The sequence below is a fragment of the Paroedura picta genome, chromosome 14 (assembly GCF_049243985.1).
Source record: "Paroedura picta isolate Pp20150507F chromosome 14, Ppicta_v3.0, whole genome shotgun sequence".
Taxonomy (NCBI): domain Eukaryota; kingdom Metazoa; phylum Chordata; class Lepidosauria; order Squamata; family Gekkonidae; genus Paroedura; species Paroedura picta.
In genome coordinates, this window is record NC_135382.1 from 21,979,505 (window position 1) to 21,993,812 (window position 14,308).

Here is a 14,308-nt window from a genome sequence, read left to right on the forward strand (position 1 = left end):
ACACTCTAAATTAGGGGTAGTCAACCCGTGGTCCTCCAGATGTTCATGGACTACAATTCCCATGAGCCCCTGCCAGTGTTTTCTGGCAGGGGCTCATTGGAATTGTAGCCAATGAACATCTGGAGGACCGCGGGTTGACTACCCCTGCTCTAAATCACTCCTGTTCTGCAGAATGAAAAAGGGACTTGTGTAACTGGTTACAAGAGAGTTTCTTGATGGAAGAGTAATCATTGGAGGGGGCCAGATTCATAACTAGTGAGGTAGTAAGAAGTCTGGCATTTGTTCCAGTTCCCACATATTATCAACATCACCTTTAAATAAAGTACAACACTTCAAGTTTTGAATGGGTAAAGAACAGAGCTTTGAGTGCAGTCAGCTCAGCCTGGGCACTGATCACGGCCCTGTGCCATCCTAGCCTCAAGCAGAAAGCCCGTTGTTACCTGTGTTCTGCGTGATCTGGCGTTTGGTGATCATTTGCTTGCATTTGGGATCCATCAGCTCGCTGTTCTTGTTCTGCTTCAAACACTGCAGCATGTTCTTTGCATCTGCTTCTGGGCAGAATCTCTGGCAACAGAAATTGAGGAAGTGGTCAGTTGGCAAGACAAAACTGGAATTTGGTAAGGCAAAAGAACGTTTTGCCCATGGCTGTGCCCTTTCCCTCCGAACACGCGGTTTTGTCAGCCTATCGCTGGCTGCAGATCGATCTGGTTCATTGGGAAGTATGCCGTGAGGCTGTTCAGTATAGGATGAGTTCTTAAACTACATTAATGCTTGACAGTGGCAATGACAATACAATGCACTTCTGCACAGATACTTCATGGAGGCTGCAAATTAAAGACAGAAGAGAAAACTGGGACATAAGAGTCTGTTGAGTAACTTGATTATTCATCAAGCCTTTCCTGCAATGTCACCTTCTGGTGGTCAAACCTTTAACTGTAGCAGGGTGAAAGCCTGGTCCTGAACCCAGTTCTAGGTTCTGAACCCAGCTTCCCCTCAGCCACTCCTCCCTCCATAGGGATGCCAGCATCTGGGCAGAATTGTGGCTAATCTCCAGACTACAGAGATCAGTCCCTCTGGAGAAAACAGAGGGTGGCCTCTATGGGCATTGTGCCCCATTGTGCCCCACTGAGGTCTTCCCCAGGCTCAATCCACAAATCTCCAGGAATTTCCTAACCTGGATCAGGCCACCCAACCCCCCCCCCCCCCCCAATCTCTTGCAGGTGACCGGGAGGGGAGGGGACCTGGCAACTCTATCCCTTCCTGATAGCGAACCAGTTGGGTGTGGGGGAGAAACTTTTAAATATATCCAGACTCAGGGGTGCAAATGTGAACCTAAAACTGTCAAATAAATTTTCAACCAGAGTATCATCGCAGCTTTAATAATTCATCCCAGGCCAAACAGTCTGTGGATGCTCATACAAGACACACCACTTCTATCAGTTTCTGCCTCAGAGGAACAAGTATGGAAACCACCATAACTAAGAATCCCACATTTCCTTTTCCATGACCAGCAGCTGGCAGGATTCCATTCTATGCAAGCACAGATTTCAGTAAAATCCACACCTACATATGCATCCCTGCAGGAGCAGGAAGAGTACCATCAAGAGAGCCATTCCAGGAGGAACATTGCCCCATTTTCTCCCGTCAATTTATTGCCCCCACCTTGATCATCTGTTTGCAGACTCGCATGAGAGTATAGTCCAGTTCTGGATCCATCATTTCCGTCTCTTGGAGCCTGAAGACCTTCTGGTGGCAGCGAGTGCTAAGCTGCTTCTTGTTTTCCTTCAGACACTCAATAATCTGCAATTAAGCAGCACTGTTTAAAAAAAACTGGTCATTGAGGCGGTGGGGCTGCTAGGAAGGATTTAGGAAACGAGTTACCCATGTATCAAAAAAACAAGCATAGAATACAGTGGAACAAAAGGGGAAAAAAGCATTTCCAAATTAAATTAAGCTGGATCATGTCTAGGACAGGAAAGATAATGGAACTGCTTGTCCTGGTACTGTGATGGGGCCTTGCTCAAAGTGTATTATGGATAATGTAATTTGAGCAGGACGCTAAACTGAGAAAGGGTGAGAATTAAAAGGATCAATGCTATAACTAAAATATAAGATTGAAAAGTATGTAGCTGAAAAGGGATTCAACAGCAAAAAAGCTAAGGAATATTAAGGGCAAAAACTAACAGGGTCTTAAATCTGAGACACTGCCGCCTTCATTAGTCAGTACGTCTCTCTAAATTTGATGCTGATTCAAATTTCTGGCAACGTGGCAAAAATGACCCTGTAAAGTCCTGAGATTTTTTAAATCGGAGGTGACCAAGTAAGTTAATTTCACAGTCAATTTTTCTTGCTCCTTTGAACGTACACCCTTAACCTTAGGCTACATTCCCATACTCAGGTGCTGACTGCCTATAAGCAAGCTTGGATCTCAAATGCTGCAGTTACTTGCTAAATACCCAGTAGTTCAAGCTGGGAAAGCCAAAGCTTCCTTTAAGGAGAAGTGGATGCAAACTGACTCCTAAGAAGGAGACTCGTCACAGAAGATGACAAATTATGCAAACATTGAGGCAAAAAAAAAAAATCAGAATTCAGTTTTTGGAGTGGTTTGGTCTGATTACTAATATACATCAATTCAAACTGTAAGATCCTCTCCTGTTCTTCCTGGCTTCCTTAGGTTACGTATGTTTCTAAATGTACATATTCCCTCCTTCTTAAAATCTGAACATCAATGCTAATTCTGCCTGCTTATACAAAAATAAAATACTTGGACACATATACTTTAACAATAATTTGACTTTGCTGGAAAAGTAAAGATTATTTTTGGATTAAGGCAAGCAGAAGGGTGTTATCAGAGGATAGTTAAAGGGGCTATTAGGAGGATTTTTTGCAATAATTAGAAAAAAATCAAGGTCAGTCACCTGGGCATTGCCATAGGGAACATTCTGACAGTAGTTCTTGATGTCATTTTTGCAGGTTTCATAAAGGTCTGGCTCTAGACGGATATCCTCAGTCTGCAAGACAAAATCATAATATTTCAGACCTAAAAGGGAATGGAGAAAAGGGCACTGAAAGCATGGCAATGCATTTTAAAAGTGCACTAGAGCAAGTTCATGCACTACTCTGGCCTAGGCAATGAACGCTAGATATAGATCAAACCACATCTCCTTTGCCTGTGCATTCTTCACCCACTTGTCTAGGAAAAAATTGTCCTTAGGCCGCTTAAAGAAGGTCCAACCAAGCTGGTTGATTAAGACCCTCAGATTTCAGCCACTATACATGGCTTTGGCTTAGTAAGAGCCAATGTGTGTACAGAAACCTGTTATAAGCCAGGTTCAGAACACGGGGAGGAGAAGGTGTCAATTAGACAGACACAAACTAGCTCCAAGGGGCCACCAGGCATTCTGATGAGCACGCAAGCTAGATACACTAAGAAAGGGATTTTGTCAATTCCAGCTTTTGATCTGGTAGCAAAGTCCTTTCACAGTCCTATTACCAACATATGAACACATGAAGCTGCCTTGTATGGAATCAGACCACTGGAACACCAAGATTGATACTGTCTGCTTGGGTACCAGGGTCTTGTGCTGAGCTCTTTCACATCACCTCTTGTGGATGTGCCAAGTGATATCAGGTCGCAGCTGATTTATGACAACTCTGTAGGCTTTTCAAGGCAAGGGAAAAATGGAGGCGGTTGGCCATTGCCTTATTCTGCACAGCAACTCTGGAGTTCCTAGGTGGTCTCCCATTCAAATACTAGCCAAGGCTGACCCTGCTTAGCTTCCAAGCAAAACTGGTGCTCTACCACAGCCTCTCTCCAACTGATGGCTGTTTACCATTTCCAGTTCTTCAACACGGAGCTGCTTGCGGCACTTCAGGGAGACCCGGTGCTCCTTCCCATCCTGCAGGGTGTCATTTCGCACGGTGGTGCTCAGGCAAATGACCACGTCCACCCTGAAAGGGGAGGAGAAAGTATTTCTGCTTCTGTCTGAACCAAAGGCCAAAACTCTTGGCTTTGGCCAGATTCAGAACACAGCAGTTTCCTTAATTAGTATCCCCCCCTCCCCCAAGTCCATTCTCTACATACTTTTTCTTGATGTTGGCACACAGCTTCAGCACGTCCTCCTTGCAGGCCATTTTAAACTTGTAAGAGAACCTGAAATCCTTCATCTGAAGCTGTGGAGGACAGACAGTAAAGGTTAAGAGGGCTCTTTTCAAGAGTAGACATCAGAAGTTATTCATAAACCTCAGCCTCAGGGGTTTCTCCTCTTTGCCCTAACCCAGCTCTCTCAGAGTTCTAGGATGGTGCCAGGGAGGCTAAAACAAACTCATGCACAGGGGTTAACTACCTGCTGTGCAAACTGGATATATCAGTGTTTAGGCTTTCTCAACAAGCATTTTGTGAAGCCCTGGGGTTTCTCCATGGCACTGGAAAGGTATTGCTAATTGGGCGGGAGTTACATTTAAAAAAATTATCAGGTAATATGACCATATATAAGTCAACCTCCCACCCCCTTGCAATGGTCAATGATGGGCCTGGAAGGGGTGGAAAGGAGAAGGGCCCTGGCCATGAAAACCCTTGCTGACCGAGGCTCACTGCACATGGTAGTGACTGCAGTCTAGAGAGGCAAGTACTCTCCTTTTAACTTAACTGCATTGGGAGGTGGCAGGGGGTGATGGAGCAGTGGCTGCTTGCCTCAGTCCTGTTCCCAGTCCAGCAGAGTAGGCCACTGAGCCATTTCTGGCATGGGGGGAGCATGATGTCACATCTGGTGGGAGTGTCTGGGTGATGTCACTTCTGATGACATGACTTTGGGGGGGCATGGCAGGGGTGTGTGGCCTGTTGGCATCACTTCCAGGGCTTCTCGAAGCCTGAGGAATATTTCAGGGGGTTTGGAACAGTAAAAAGGTTGAGAAAGGCTGGTCAAGGAAGAAGTGGTTGCGATGTAATTCCAGGAAGCAAACTGAAAATTAGGAAGTTTACTAGGAGTAAACCAGCCACAATAGCACTGAAGGGGAGGGGGGAGGGAACCTTGTAAGCTTGGTTCCCAATAACTAGTCTTGACTGCCACTAGGTCCTGGCCTGGATCAAGCTAAGAACTGCTGCGAGGTCAACTCACCAGCTGGAAGTGCGTGACGCCCACTGCACACTTCTCATTCATCTCCTTCTGATGCTTGTTCTGAATGAGGCACTCCATGAGGTCCCCCGAATCAATCTGGTTGTCTGCCATTTCCTGAATACGCGATTGGGTGGGGAGAGAGGGAGAAAGCGTCAACAAAATCTTGCCTTTGCAAAACTGAAAGCTAAGGCTGGATTTCCCACTACCACCCCCACTACAGTATCACAACATACGCAAGGCTCACTTCCTCACCGGTAGCTATTTGGCTGTCCTCTAACAGTACCAGAAAGCAAGACTGCACAAACCCTCTTTTTGTTTTAAAAAGGGCAGTACAAATGAACACAGGGTTCACTTACATGGCAGAAGGTCTGGATAATGGGCTCGCATGCTCGCATCAGCAAGGCTTCGATCTGGATATCCTGCCAGAGGAAGGAACGTGTGTTTAGTCCCGCAGGCTACTGTTACAGCACGGCAATGCCAGCATTTCACATGGCCTTTCAGAGTGCGCAACACAGTGCAAAAACTTTACAATGCAATGAACAACTAAGAGCTATACTGGGTGTTCAGCTCTCCAGAAAGAGTGCTGGAAGCCTTCAGTAAGGAGAGCAATTCCCATATCAGAATACAAGTCCTTGGAAGCAGCAGCTGATTTTAGCAAATACCCTTTCAACCTTGTAGCCCAAAATGTCTGCTGGAAATGTTATGTTAAAGTGGGATTTTTTTGTTGTGGCTTTGTTTTTATATTTACAGGCAACAGACATCTACAGTATTCAGCAATGCAAAACTTCAAGCAAATGGGGACTTTGGGGGGGTAGAGGGAGGGTTGATATTGTAATATTGTAATCAAAGATATTTTTCCTTGTTCTTTTCTATATAAAAATTAATTTTTAAAAAAAGTCCCCCACAAGCAAAGGAGAGCTGAACAAAACCATCTACTATGAATGGAATTAGCTACACGTCTGTGCTAGGACATCTCATCTGTTAAATGCGTGTGTCAAGTTCTGCCAAGTTGCTGCCAAATTATGGCAACCTCGGTAAGGGGCTGTCATGGCAGGTGATGAAGCAGAGGCCATTTGCCATTGCTTTCCTCTGCAGATTATTCCTTGATGGCCTCCCTTCCATGCACTGATCTTGGCTATACCATGCCACCCTCCTCATCTGTTACAAATCTACTCCCAAACCTATTTAGCCAATCACTAGGATTTCTTTTAAATACCAGATAAAATCTACAGCATCTTAAATCCTTTGGTGGATTTTAATTTGTGGCTTCTGGTTCTTTCGTTCTTTTGCCACGGCTGGGTCACCAAACTGTATCATTTTATATTTTCAGCTTGACTTTACATTTGGACAACAACAGAAGCAGGCATATACTTTCTGCAAAGAATAAGGAGTGTGCATTCATTTACCTGAATGTACTTCACTCCCAATATACACCTGAAATACCTAAACCACTTTCCGGACAGCCAATTAAAGTCCAGTCTTCCCCCCCCCCCCCTTCTTCATTTAATGGTTAGAATGCCTTGTGCATCAATGTGATGGGAAAGCAAGATAGAACTTAAAAAAAAAAAACTACAAACACATTTCCATGCATATTTGTACTGTTGGGAGATCAAATGCAATGGCCACAACATTCCAGCTTTCCTTTGAAGTCAACCCAAAACATATTTACCTCAGATTCCAGTTCTGTGAGGTTTCCAACTATGTCTTTGCATTCGGCCACTAAATCATCCAGATGATCCTGGAGGCACTCAAGTTCCTATACAGGATTTAAAAAAATAATCTTAAACCAATGCACAGCAGTTTGACAAAAAAAAAAAAAGGTTCAGCTTGAGGTTCTCTTGAAAATCCCCCAGCTGAACCTCCTTATTGCTCTCTGTGCACCCCATGGCCTCCGTGGTGGCTCGCCTTCCCAGGGAGCTAGGCTTTTGAAGCCACCTGTCCCTATTGCACTTCTGTTGTGGATTCTAGCTGCTTTCATCACCCAAGCAAGCCCCATGCCCGAGAATTGCCGTGTTCACAGTAAGTGGGAGTAAATTAAAAGGATCACTGCAAAAACCACTTCGTTCTCTTCCAATGCAAATATAGACAAACCGGCTTCCTGCTTTACAATGAAAGCTCAAGTCGTACACAGCAGCATTTCAAAGCCAAAACGAACCCTGGATTTTTACGTCAAAATACAAAATGTTAACTTTTAATTTGATCTTTGTTTTCCATGCAAGAGACAAATCAATGTATCATAGAATGATTTTTTAAAAATTGAGCTATAATTCTTCATCAGGCTGAATGACTCAAGACACCTTTATTGGCATAACTATCAGCCTGAATGGTTAAGAAGGGGGAGACATTTCAGGCCTTCAAGCTACTTGCCTGCCCTGTGTAGAAAGGAAGACAAGATACAAAAGGCACTCCAAGGTGACCTCTGTGTGCTAAGGAGAACAAGATAAATGAAAAGCTTTCTGTGAAGAAAGGAAGGCAATTTTGAGCAGAACAGGTAGAGCATCAAGCCTCACCCTTTGGTTTTGAAGACTCCAACAGAAAACAACACCAAAGCAATATCCTTTTGGTACTGAAGACCAATTCGATCATCTGGAGGAGGGATTCTATTTTCAACTGGAGGCTGCCTTTTGCTTTTGAAATTTTCCTTTAGACTGATAGTTACCCGCGACCACTGTAAGTTATACCATATTGCTACAGTTTATTGCTACACTTATTTTCTGTATTCAGACTGTTACTTAAACAAATGCTCATGAGAGTGCAAAGAATGCCTTTCAGCATCAACATGTCTGAACCAGATTGCCATATCAGGTCTCCTTTTAACATTCTGCTGTTTCTTTTAATTAAGCTCTGGCGTAATTTGCTGGAAGTTAATATCTTGAAGTCTTGAAATCAGAAGTTTAATTTGCAGAATGGCAGAGGTACGGTAGCTGGAAGGCAGTGCAAGAATGTGAGAAACCTTGCCTCTCATCACACAGGTTTTGTTGTGCACCTTCAGCCAAGTCCTATCTTTTAGCCTAACACAAACAAGCCGAACTGCTGTGGTAGTACTTGGGTTATTTCCTTGTACCTTCAAACTGGTCATGCGCTCACACACATAGATTCTGCAGAAGGCAACTCCAGGACGTTCCAGAGATTTGGGGTAGGGTTACAATCTTCCACACATTCCTCAAGGGAAGCGAGAAGTCCCTTTCTCACTCAGTTCCTTCATACTGCTACTAACAGCTCCCAAAGATAAAGTTTAAAAGAGGCCAGCAGTGGGAAAGGCCACTTGTCCAACAAATAAGCAAATACTAGAATGCATAAAGCCTGATATGTCACTGGAAGGCAAAATCAACAATCCTCACTTACTTTGGCCACGTTGTGCAACAGAACTTGGAGAATGAAATTATGCTAGGATTTGGTGAGTGGTAAAAGGAAACCAGGCCGACCAAGAACATGATGGTTAGACACGATCAAAATGGACTCTAGCCATTATACAATTAAAAGAAATGGTGCAAGATCGAAAGACGAGGAGACAGTTGAGACATAGGATCTCCAAGAGGCAGACATGACTGAATGGCTAATATCTTCATCAATTACACTAAAACCTCTTTGTCTTTTCAGTCTCCGTGGAGTCCCATATACCTGTGATTAGGGAAGTGGTCTCCCTGGAAGCTTTGTAAAAAAGGGTCTTTGGCTCCACCACATAATGGCTGCAATACCCAACAAGGTCAATCACAACACAATTACTAAGGGGGAGGCTCAGCTGTTTCCTTAGTGGAAAAGTGTATTTGATTTCAGTTTCTCTTTCCAAAGACATAGGCCCTTAAGGAGCTGCCGCCAAGCTGAGAGGTGCAAAATGGTCTGAGTCTACTGGCCCAGTTGAAAGTCAGTAACTGTGACCTTCCTGTCTGGTTATAAACTCAGTGCTTTGTTAGTAAGACAGCTGATAGGAAGCTACCCAAAGCTTCACGCGGTATTTTTGCAGTTCTACTCAAGATCCTTTGGATGGAGGAACCAGCACCTGAATAGAGGGAAATGAAGCTTCCACAATTTCCAGTGACTCCCCGGCTTCAGTGTGCTACATTCTCTGTCCAGTTTTGCTGTTGCAACACGCCCGTCACTCAAACGCTTGTGTTGATTGCTTGGTTTAAGCACAGTTGAGATGGAGGCAGTTTGTAAGCCGGTTATCCTTCAATCTCAAGAGCAGTTAAAAGCAGAGGCATGAAAGCTGTAAGTTAAATTCCAGCTCCAGCAACAGAGGACATTAAGGTTGTGTTGACTCAGCACCGGTTAGCTGAACCACCATTATAAGCAAAGAAGATAGTTTCCATGGTAGAGCCCTAAATCTAGAAATATGGCTCTTCCCTGATGTTTGGGGAACTTAGACAAGGATTTATTTTCTTAGTCTCCCCCAAAGCACAGGAGGAAGTGACTGTGGCTATTGGATAATACTAATATTCCTCCAAAGTCTATTAAAGCTAGGTTGCTTTTCCACAGGCCTGCTGAAGTTAGAAGGGACAGGGGAAGGGGTTGGCAAACTGTACATAACAGGCTGAAGCCGAGTAATGTGAACCCAAAAAGGTAAATCCCCTGAACTGCTATGGGGCAGCTCACTGTGAAACAACCAGAAGAGAACTGAGCAAGAGGGATGTTCCCATTTCTTGAAGAGGAGATCTGGGTGTCAGTTCTCAAGGTGCAGTTCTACAACCTTTCTGAGTTGCCTTCTGTGCCAGGGCAGAACCTACATAGGACTGCATAGAAACCACACACAAAAATTGATGTCCCATCCAGATATATCTGAGCTCCTCTGGAAGAACAAGAGGACCACAGATTAAGTAAATCTCAGCTTTGAAGAAGCTGTTAGCAATTTTTTTTTAATTTGCAATGTGGAAACAAGCAAAAGTCAGTAGACAGAAAAATACTTTCAGGTGGGTAGCAAAATATTAAGAGGTAAAATCTTTCCTATCAAAACCTCTCAGCCACTGAACTGACTGATCAATGCAAGTTAATATGCTAAATTCAACATCACCACTACCCTGCTCAAACGTTTTGTGGTTCTTACTGATCATTCAGGTCGTAAGGTCACAATAGTGCAATAGCAACAGAAGTCACAATAGCAAGCCTTCCCCCCACCCTCCGGCCAAAGCCCATGTTTAAACCAACCCATGGCTCCCTGACCACAGTCCCCAAACCCTTTCAGCTAACAATCCCTGCATTCCCCAGAAAGCTGCCCTTCTAGCTCCAAGACTTGAGAAAGAGCCCAAAACCTTGAAGAAAAATACAAACCATACATCGCTACCCTCTAATTTTCAAGAACTCAGAAACCTTTGCTCTGTGTTTTTGTTCCCTTAAATAATCTCCCTCTATATGGACTGAAAGAAGCCCAGTAATTAACAAGAAAACTGCCTGGTAAACATAAACTAAACATGGCACAAGCAGGCAGAAAATAAAGCTGTAAACTTATATTTAAGCAGGTGATATAATAAAAAGGGAAATTAGAAACTTCTACAAAAAGAAAGAAACGGAAAACAAAACAAAAAAAAGCTAAGTAGAAAAAAAAAGCCAGCACTTCTTGCAATGCCCAGTGTCAGACATAAATTTAAGCAGGGCTCAAAAGTTCACTTACAGACAATCCTTTGTTCTTGGATCACAACCTCAGCCATTTGGCTTCTCCCAAACAGAGAAAAAACAGGAAGACCACCCTCCTGACTAGCTCCCGCTCCTCCAGGAACTCTAAGAAAAAACATTTTAACTAACAACTCACGTCACGTTTCTTGCAACAAGCTCTTCACCTCCTTAGAATCACAGAATCATAGAGTTGGAAGGGGCCATACAGGCCATCTAGTCCAACCCCCTGCTCTACGCAGGATCAGCCCTAAGCATCCTAAAGCATCCAAGAAAAGTGTGTATCCAGCCTTTGCTTGAAGACTGCCAGTGAGGGGGAGCTCACCACCTCCTTAGGCAGCCTATTCCACTGCTGAACTACTCTGACCGTGAAAATTTTTTTCCTGATATCTAGCCTATATCATTGTAGTTTAAACCCATTACTGCGCGTCCTTTCCTCTGCAGCCAGCGGAAACAGCATCCTGCCAGCATCCTCCTCCTAACAGAGCAGCCAAATGTGTGTATTTCAGGGGACTCAAATCTTATAGTAATCTGGTCTTTTCAGTAAATGTGCAAAGAAATGAAGGCCTCCAATCACAAGGAGAAAAGTACCAGAAGTTCATTTCATACCAAGCAGCTGGAAGAGCTGAGGTGAGGGACCAGCCATGTCCAGGAATGGCAGGAAAGGAAGATTTTTGCAGCAGCTTTTAACACACAAGGTTAACCTAGGAATGTTTTTATGTTGTCACTAAGGAAATATAAGTCTTCAAAGAGCTACAAGACACCTAAAAATAATTCATTCTACTATCAGCTTTTGAGGACAGGAGTCTACTTTTTCAGATGCTCTGAGTAGATCCTCACCACACAGAAGGTTTTAAAACAAAAGAACAAGGCTCAGGGGCTATGAAATGCAGGAAGCAAAGATTGTAATGCAGCAATATAAAATTCAAATACAATCAGTAAAAATACAGAGACCGTTATTCAGTAATGCTAAGCTACTTAAAGGAAGGCCGAGCGTCAAAGAATTGAGGCTTTTGAACTCTGGTGCTGGAGAAGACTCTTGCGAGTCCCTTGGACTGCAAGGCGAGCAAACCGGTCAGTCCTAGAAGAGATCAGCCCTGACTGCTCCTTAGAAGGCCAGATCCTGAAGATGAAACTCAAGTACTTTGGCCACCTCATGAGAAGGAAGGACTCCCTGGAGAAGAGTCTAATGCTGGGAGTGATTGAGGGCAAAAGAAGAAGGGGACAACAGAGAATAAGGTGGCTGGATGGAGTCACTGAAGCAGCCGATGCGAGCTTAAATTGACTCTGGGGAATGGTAGAGGACAGGAAGGCCTGGAGGATCATTGTCCATGGGGTCGCGATGGGTCTGACATGACTTTGCACCTAACAACAACAAAGCTATTTAACGTCTGTAATGGGCGGGAGTCTGATTTTGTTTAGATGAGATTTGTATCTCACTATCTTAATGGAAGTCTCATGGGGGCGGAATGTGGCAGAGCCTGTACATAGCATGTCTGAGCAAGCTCCAGGTCTCTACAGGCCCAATCTGCTGATATCCGGCCCGCATCTCTATCGGATTTGCTTCAATGCAATACTTTTTGGTATATTATGCTCTTGGGCATATATATGGAGACAGTCCTTGAACTGTTTCAAGATGGCAGGAGGTCCAAGTCAAAGTAAGAAGGCTGCACAGGCCAAATCTGAAATGGCCGCTGCAGTTGAACTTCATAAGGAAGTCGCTCACCCTACTTTGGCCACAGATGATCTGCTGATTGTGGTCCTCTTGAGAGAAATCTCCAAAGGTATTAAAGAAGTACAGGAGGGACTGTTCTTTGTCTAAGCTCAATGAACTGAAATCTCTTCCGAAGCTGGCAGCTGAACAGCTAACGAACCAAAGAGCAGGATCTCAGACCTAGAAGACTCTTCTGTTTAAGTCTACTTCCATCCAATAATTTCAATCTAAGGTAACAGCTTTAAAATCCAAATTCTTAGCTAGAAAGTAGAAACCACTGTAATAATGTTCACCTAGTGGGAGGTTTCAACTAATTTTTCCTCATCTATATGTGTCTTCCTTGCAACTTCCTTGGTTGCATTTTTTTCTTGTTTTCCTCCCTCTTTTCCCTCATTACTTTCCTAGCCTATGCTCCTGCACTACCTCCCCCACCCACTTTCTCTCTTTCCTTCTAACAGATTCCAGTGGGTAGCTGTGTTGGTCTGAAGCAGCACAACAAAACAAAATCAGAGTCCAGTGGCACCTTTAAAACCAACACAGATTTATTCAAGGCATGAGCTTTCGAGTGCAAGGGGATGTTATTTGTCAGCGATTGGGGCCTCCCCATTCTTTCCCCAGAAAAGAAATGCAAAAAAACAAATTTCTGGAATACCTGTCCCGTCTCCGTTTTCTCACTGCACCACTTCCCCAGATCAATCATGCATTTGTCCTGGAGAGCTGGGTCCAGTTTCACATCCAAGGCACGCTGGTGCAGAATCCGCTGTACTTCTGCTCTACATTCACGGGACAGCTGCCAAAAACCAAGGGTACAGATTTGTTCCAGATGAAGGATTCCCAACTGCTCGGATCTGGGAGGGACAACCTTTTTTCCGTCCCTCCGCCAGCCGTGGACGCCAACTCCTTTATGCTATTCTTGGCCTCCACCCACTCATGTCTGCTGCTGTATCCTTACTTCTGACCCGGCATGCGGTTTTGACTCACTGCTCCTCTCTCTGCCCTCTCTTAAGACTCCTGCTTTAAAATATTTAACCAAAGAACATGCTTGCCATCTTGTTTAAGGTTAGCAGGTAAATAGGATGCATCTGCAACAGAATACATTGCCAGCATGCTGCAGAATGTCAGACTAGGATAGCCTAACCCAAATTATTTATGCTGTTCTTCTCCACATCCACTTTATTGTCATAACAATCCTGTGAAGTGGGTTAGGCTGAAAGCTTCTGTGTCAGACTGGAGACCTGAACCTGGATCTCCCAGACCCGAGCCTGACACTTTTAACCACCACACCATTCTGGCAAAGCCTTTGCCCCACCCAAGGAAACTGATTTCATCCCATTGAGAGCTTGTGTTTACATGCAACCTCACATGGAACGTCAAGCAGCCTGTAGAAAGAAGGAGCGGCACTCATCTCTACTTATTCCGTGGCCACCAGCTCCGTTCCTCATCAGCCCCAGCAATATTCAAGATCTTACCCTTCACAGATAAACCCATCAAAGTCACTTTCATTCTTTGATGAACAACAGCTGTCAAAACAGCTGGCTGGTGCCCCTACCCTTCTCCCTTGCTCTTCAGTGCGGTAGGCATGTCTGTACAGGCAAGAGAAGATCGCTCCGGGAGGAATCATCTCACTTGTTTCATTCCAGCCATGTGTGTGACAAAGTCGAGATGCATCTCCCTGGCACTTGCGGTAGAGGACGGGATCCAATCTATTTTAAAAAGAGACAGATCATACAAATCACCATCTGGTTCTGGGATGTACTTTCTCCACTATCAAAGATGTCATCTCCACCCTGAAATATACTATTTCAACAAGAAGTGGAAAGCATAAGAGAAGCAAGTCGAACACATTTCAAATGACGCTTCCCAAGGAAACAGT

General features: G+C 44.2%; 1 protein-coding gene across 1 annotated transcript in view; it reads right to left on the bottom strand.

The window, feature by feature from the left end:
• GLG1 (golgi glycoprotein 1) overlaps window positions 1-14,308 on the bottom strand; it is a 73,197-nt gene that overhangs the window by 11,372 nt on the left and 47,517 nt on the right. The window contains exons 11-20 of the mRNA XM_077310557.1: window positions 13,985-14,138; window positions 13,088-13,225; window positions 6,787-6,873; window positions 5,474-5,536; window positions 5,118-5,231; window positions 4,085-4,173; window positions 3,834-3,951; window positions 2,919-3,011; window positions 1,663-1,800; window positions 441-564 (exon numbers count right to left, since the gene is read on the bottom strand). Of these exons, the coding sequence (XP_077166672.1) occupies window positions 441-564; window positions 1,663-1,800; window positions 2,919-3,011; window positions 3,834-3,951; window positions 4,085-4,173; window positions 5,118-5,231; window positions 5,474-5,536; window positions 6,787-6,873; window positions 13,088-13,225; window positions 13,985-14,138 (1,118 nt within the window). The remainder of the gene's footprint in view (window positions 1-440; window positions 565-1,662; window positions 1,801-2,918; window positions 3,012-3,833; window positions 3,952-4,084; window positions 4,174-5,117; window positions 5,232-5,473; window positions 5,537-6,786; window positions 6,874-13,087; window positions 13,226-13,984; window positions 14,139-14,308) is intronic.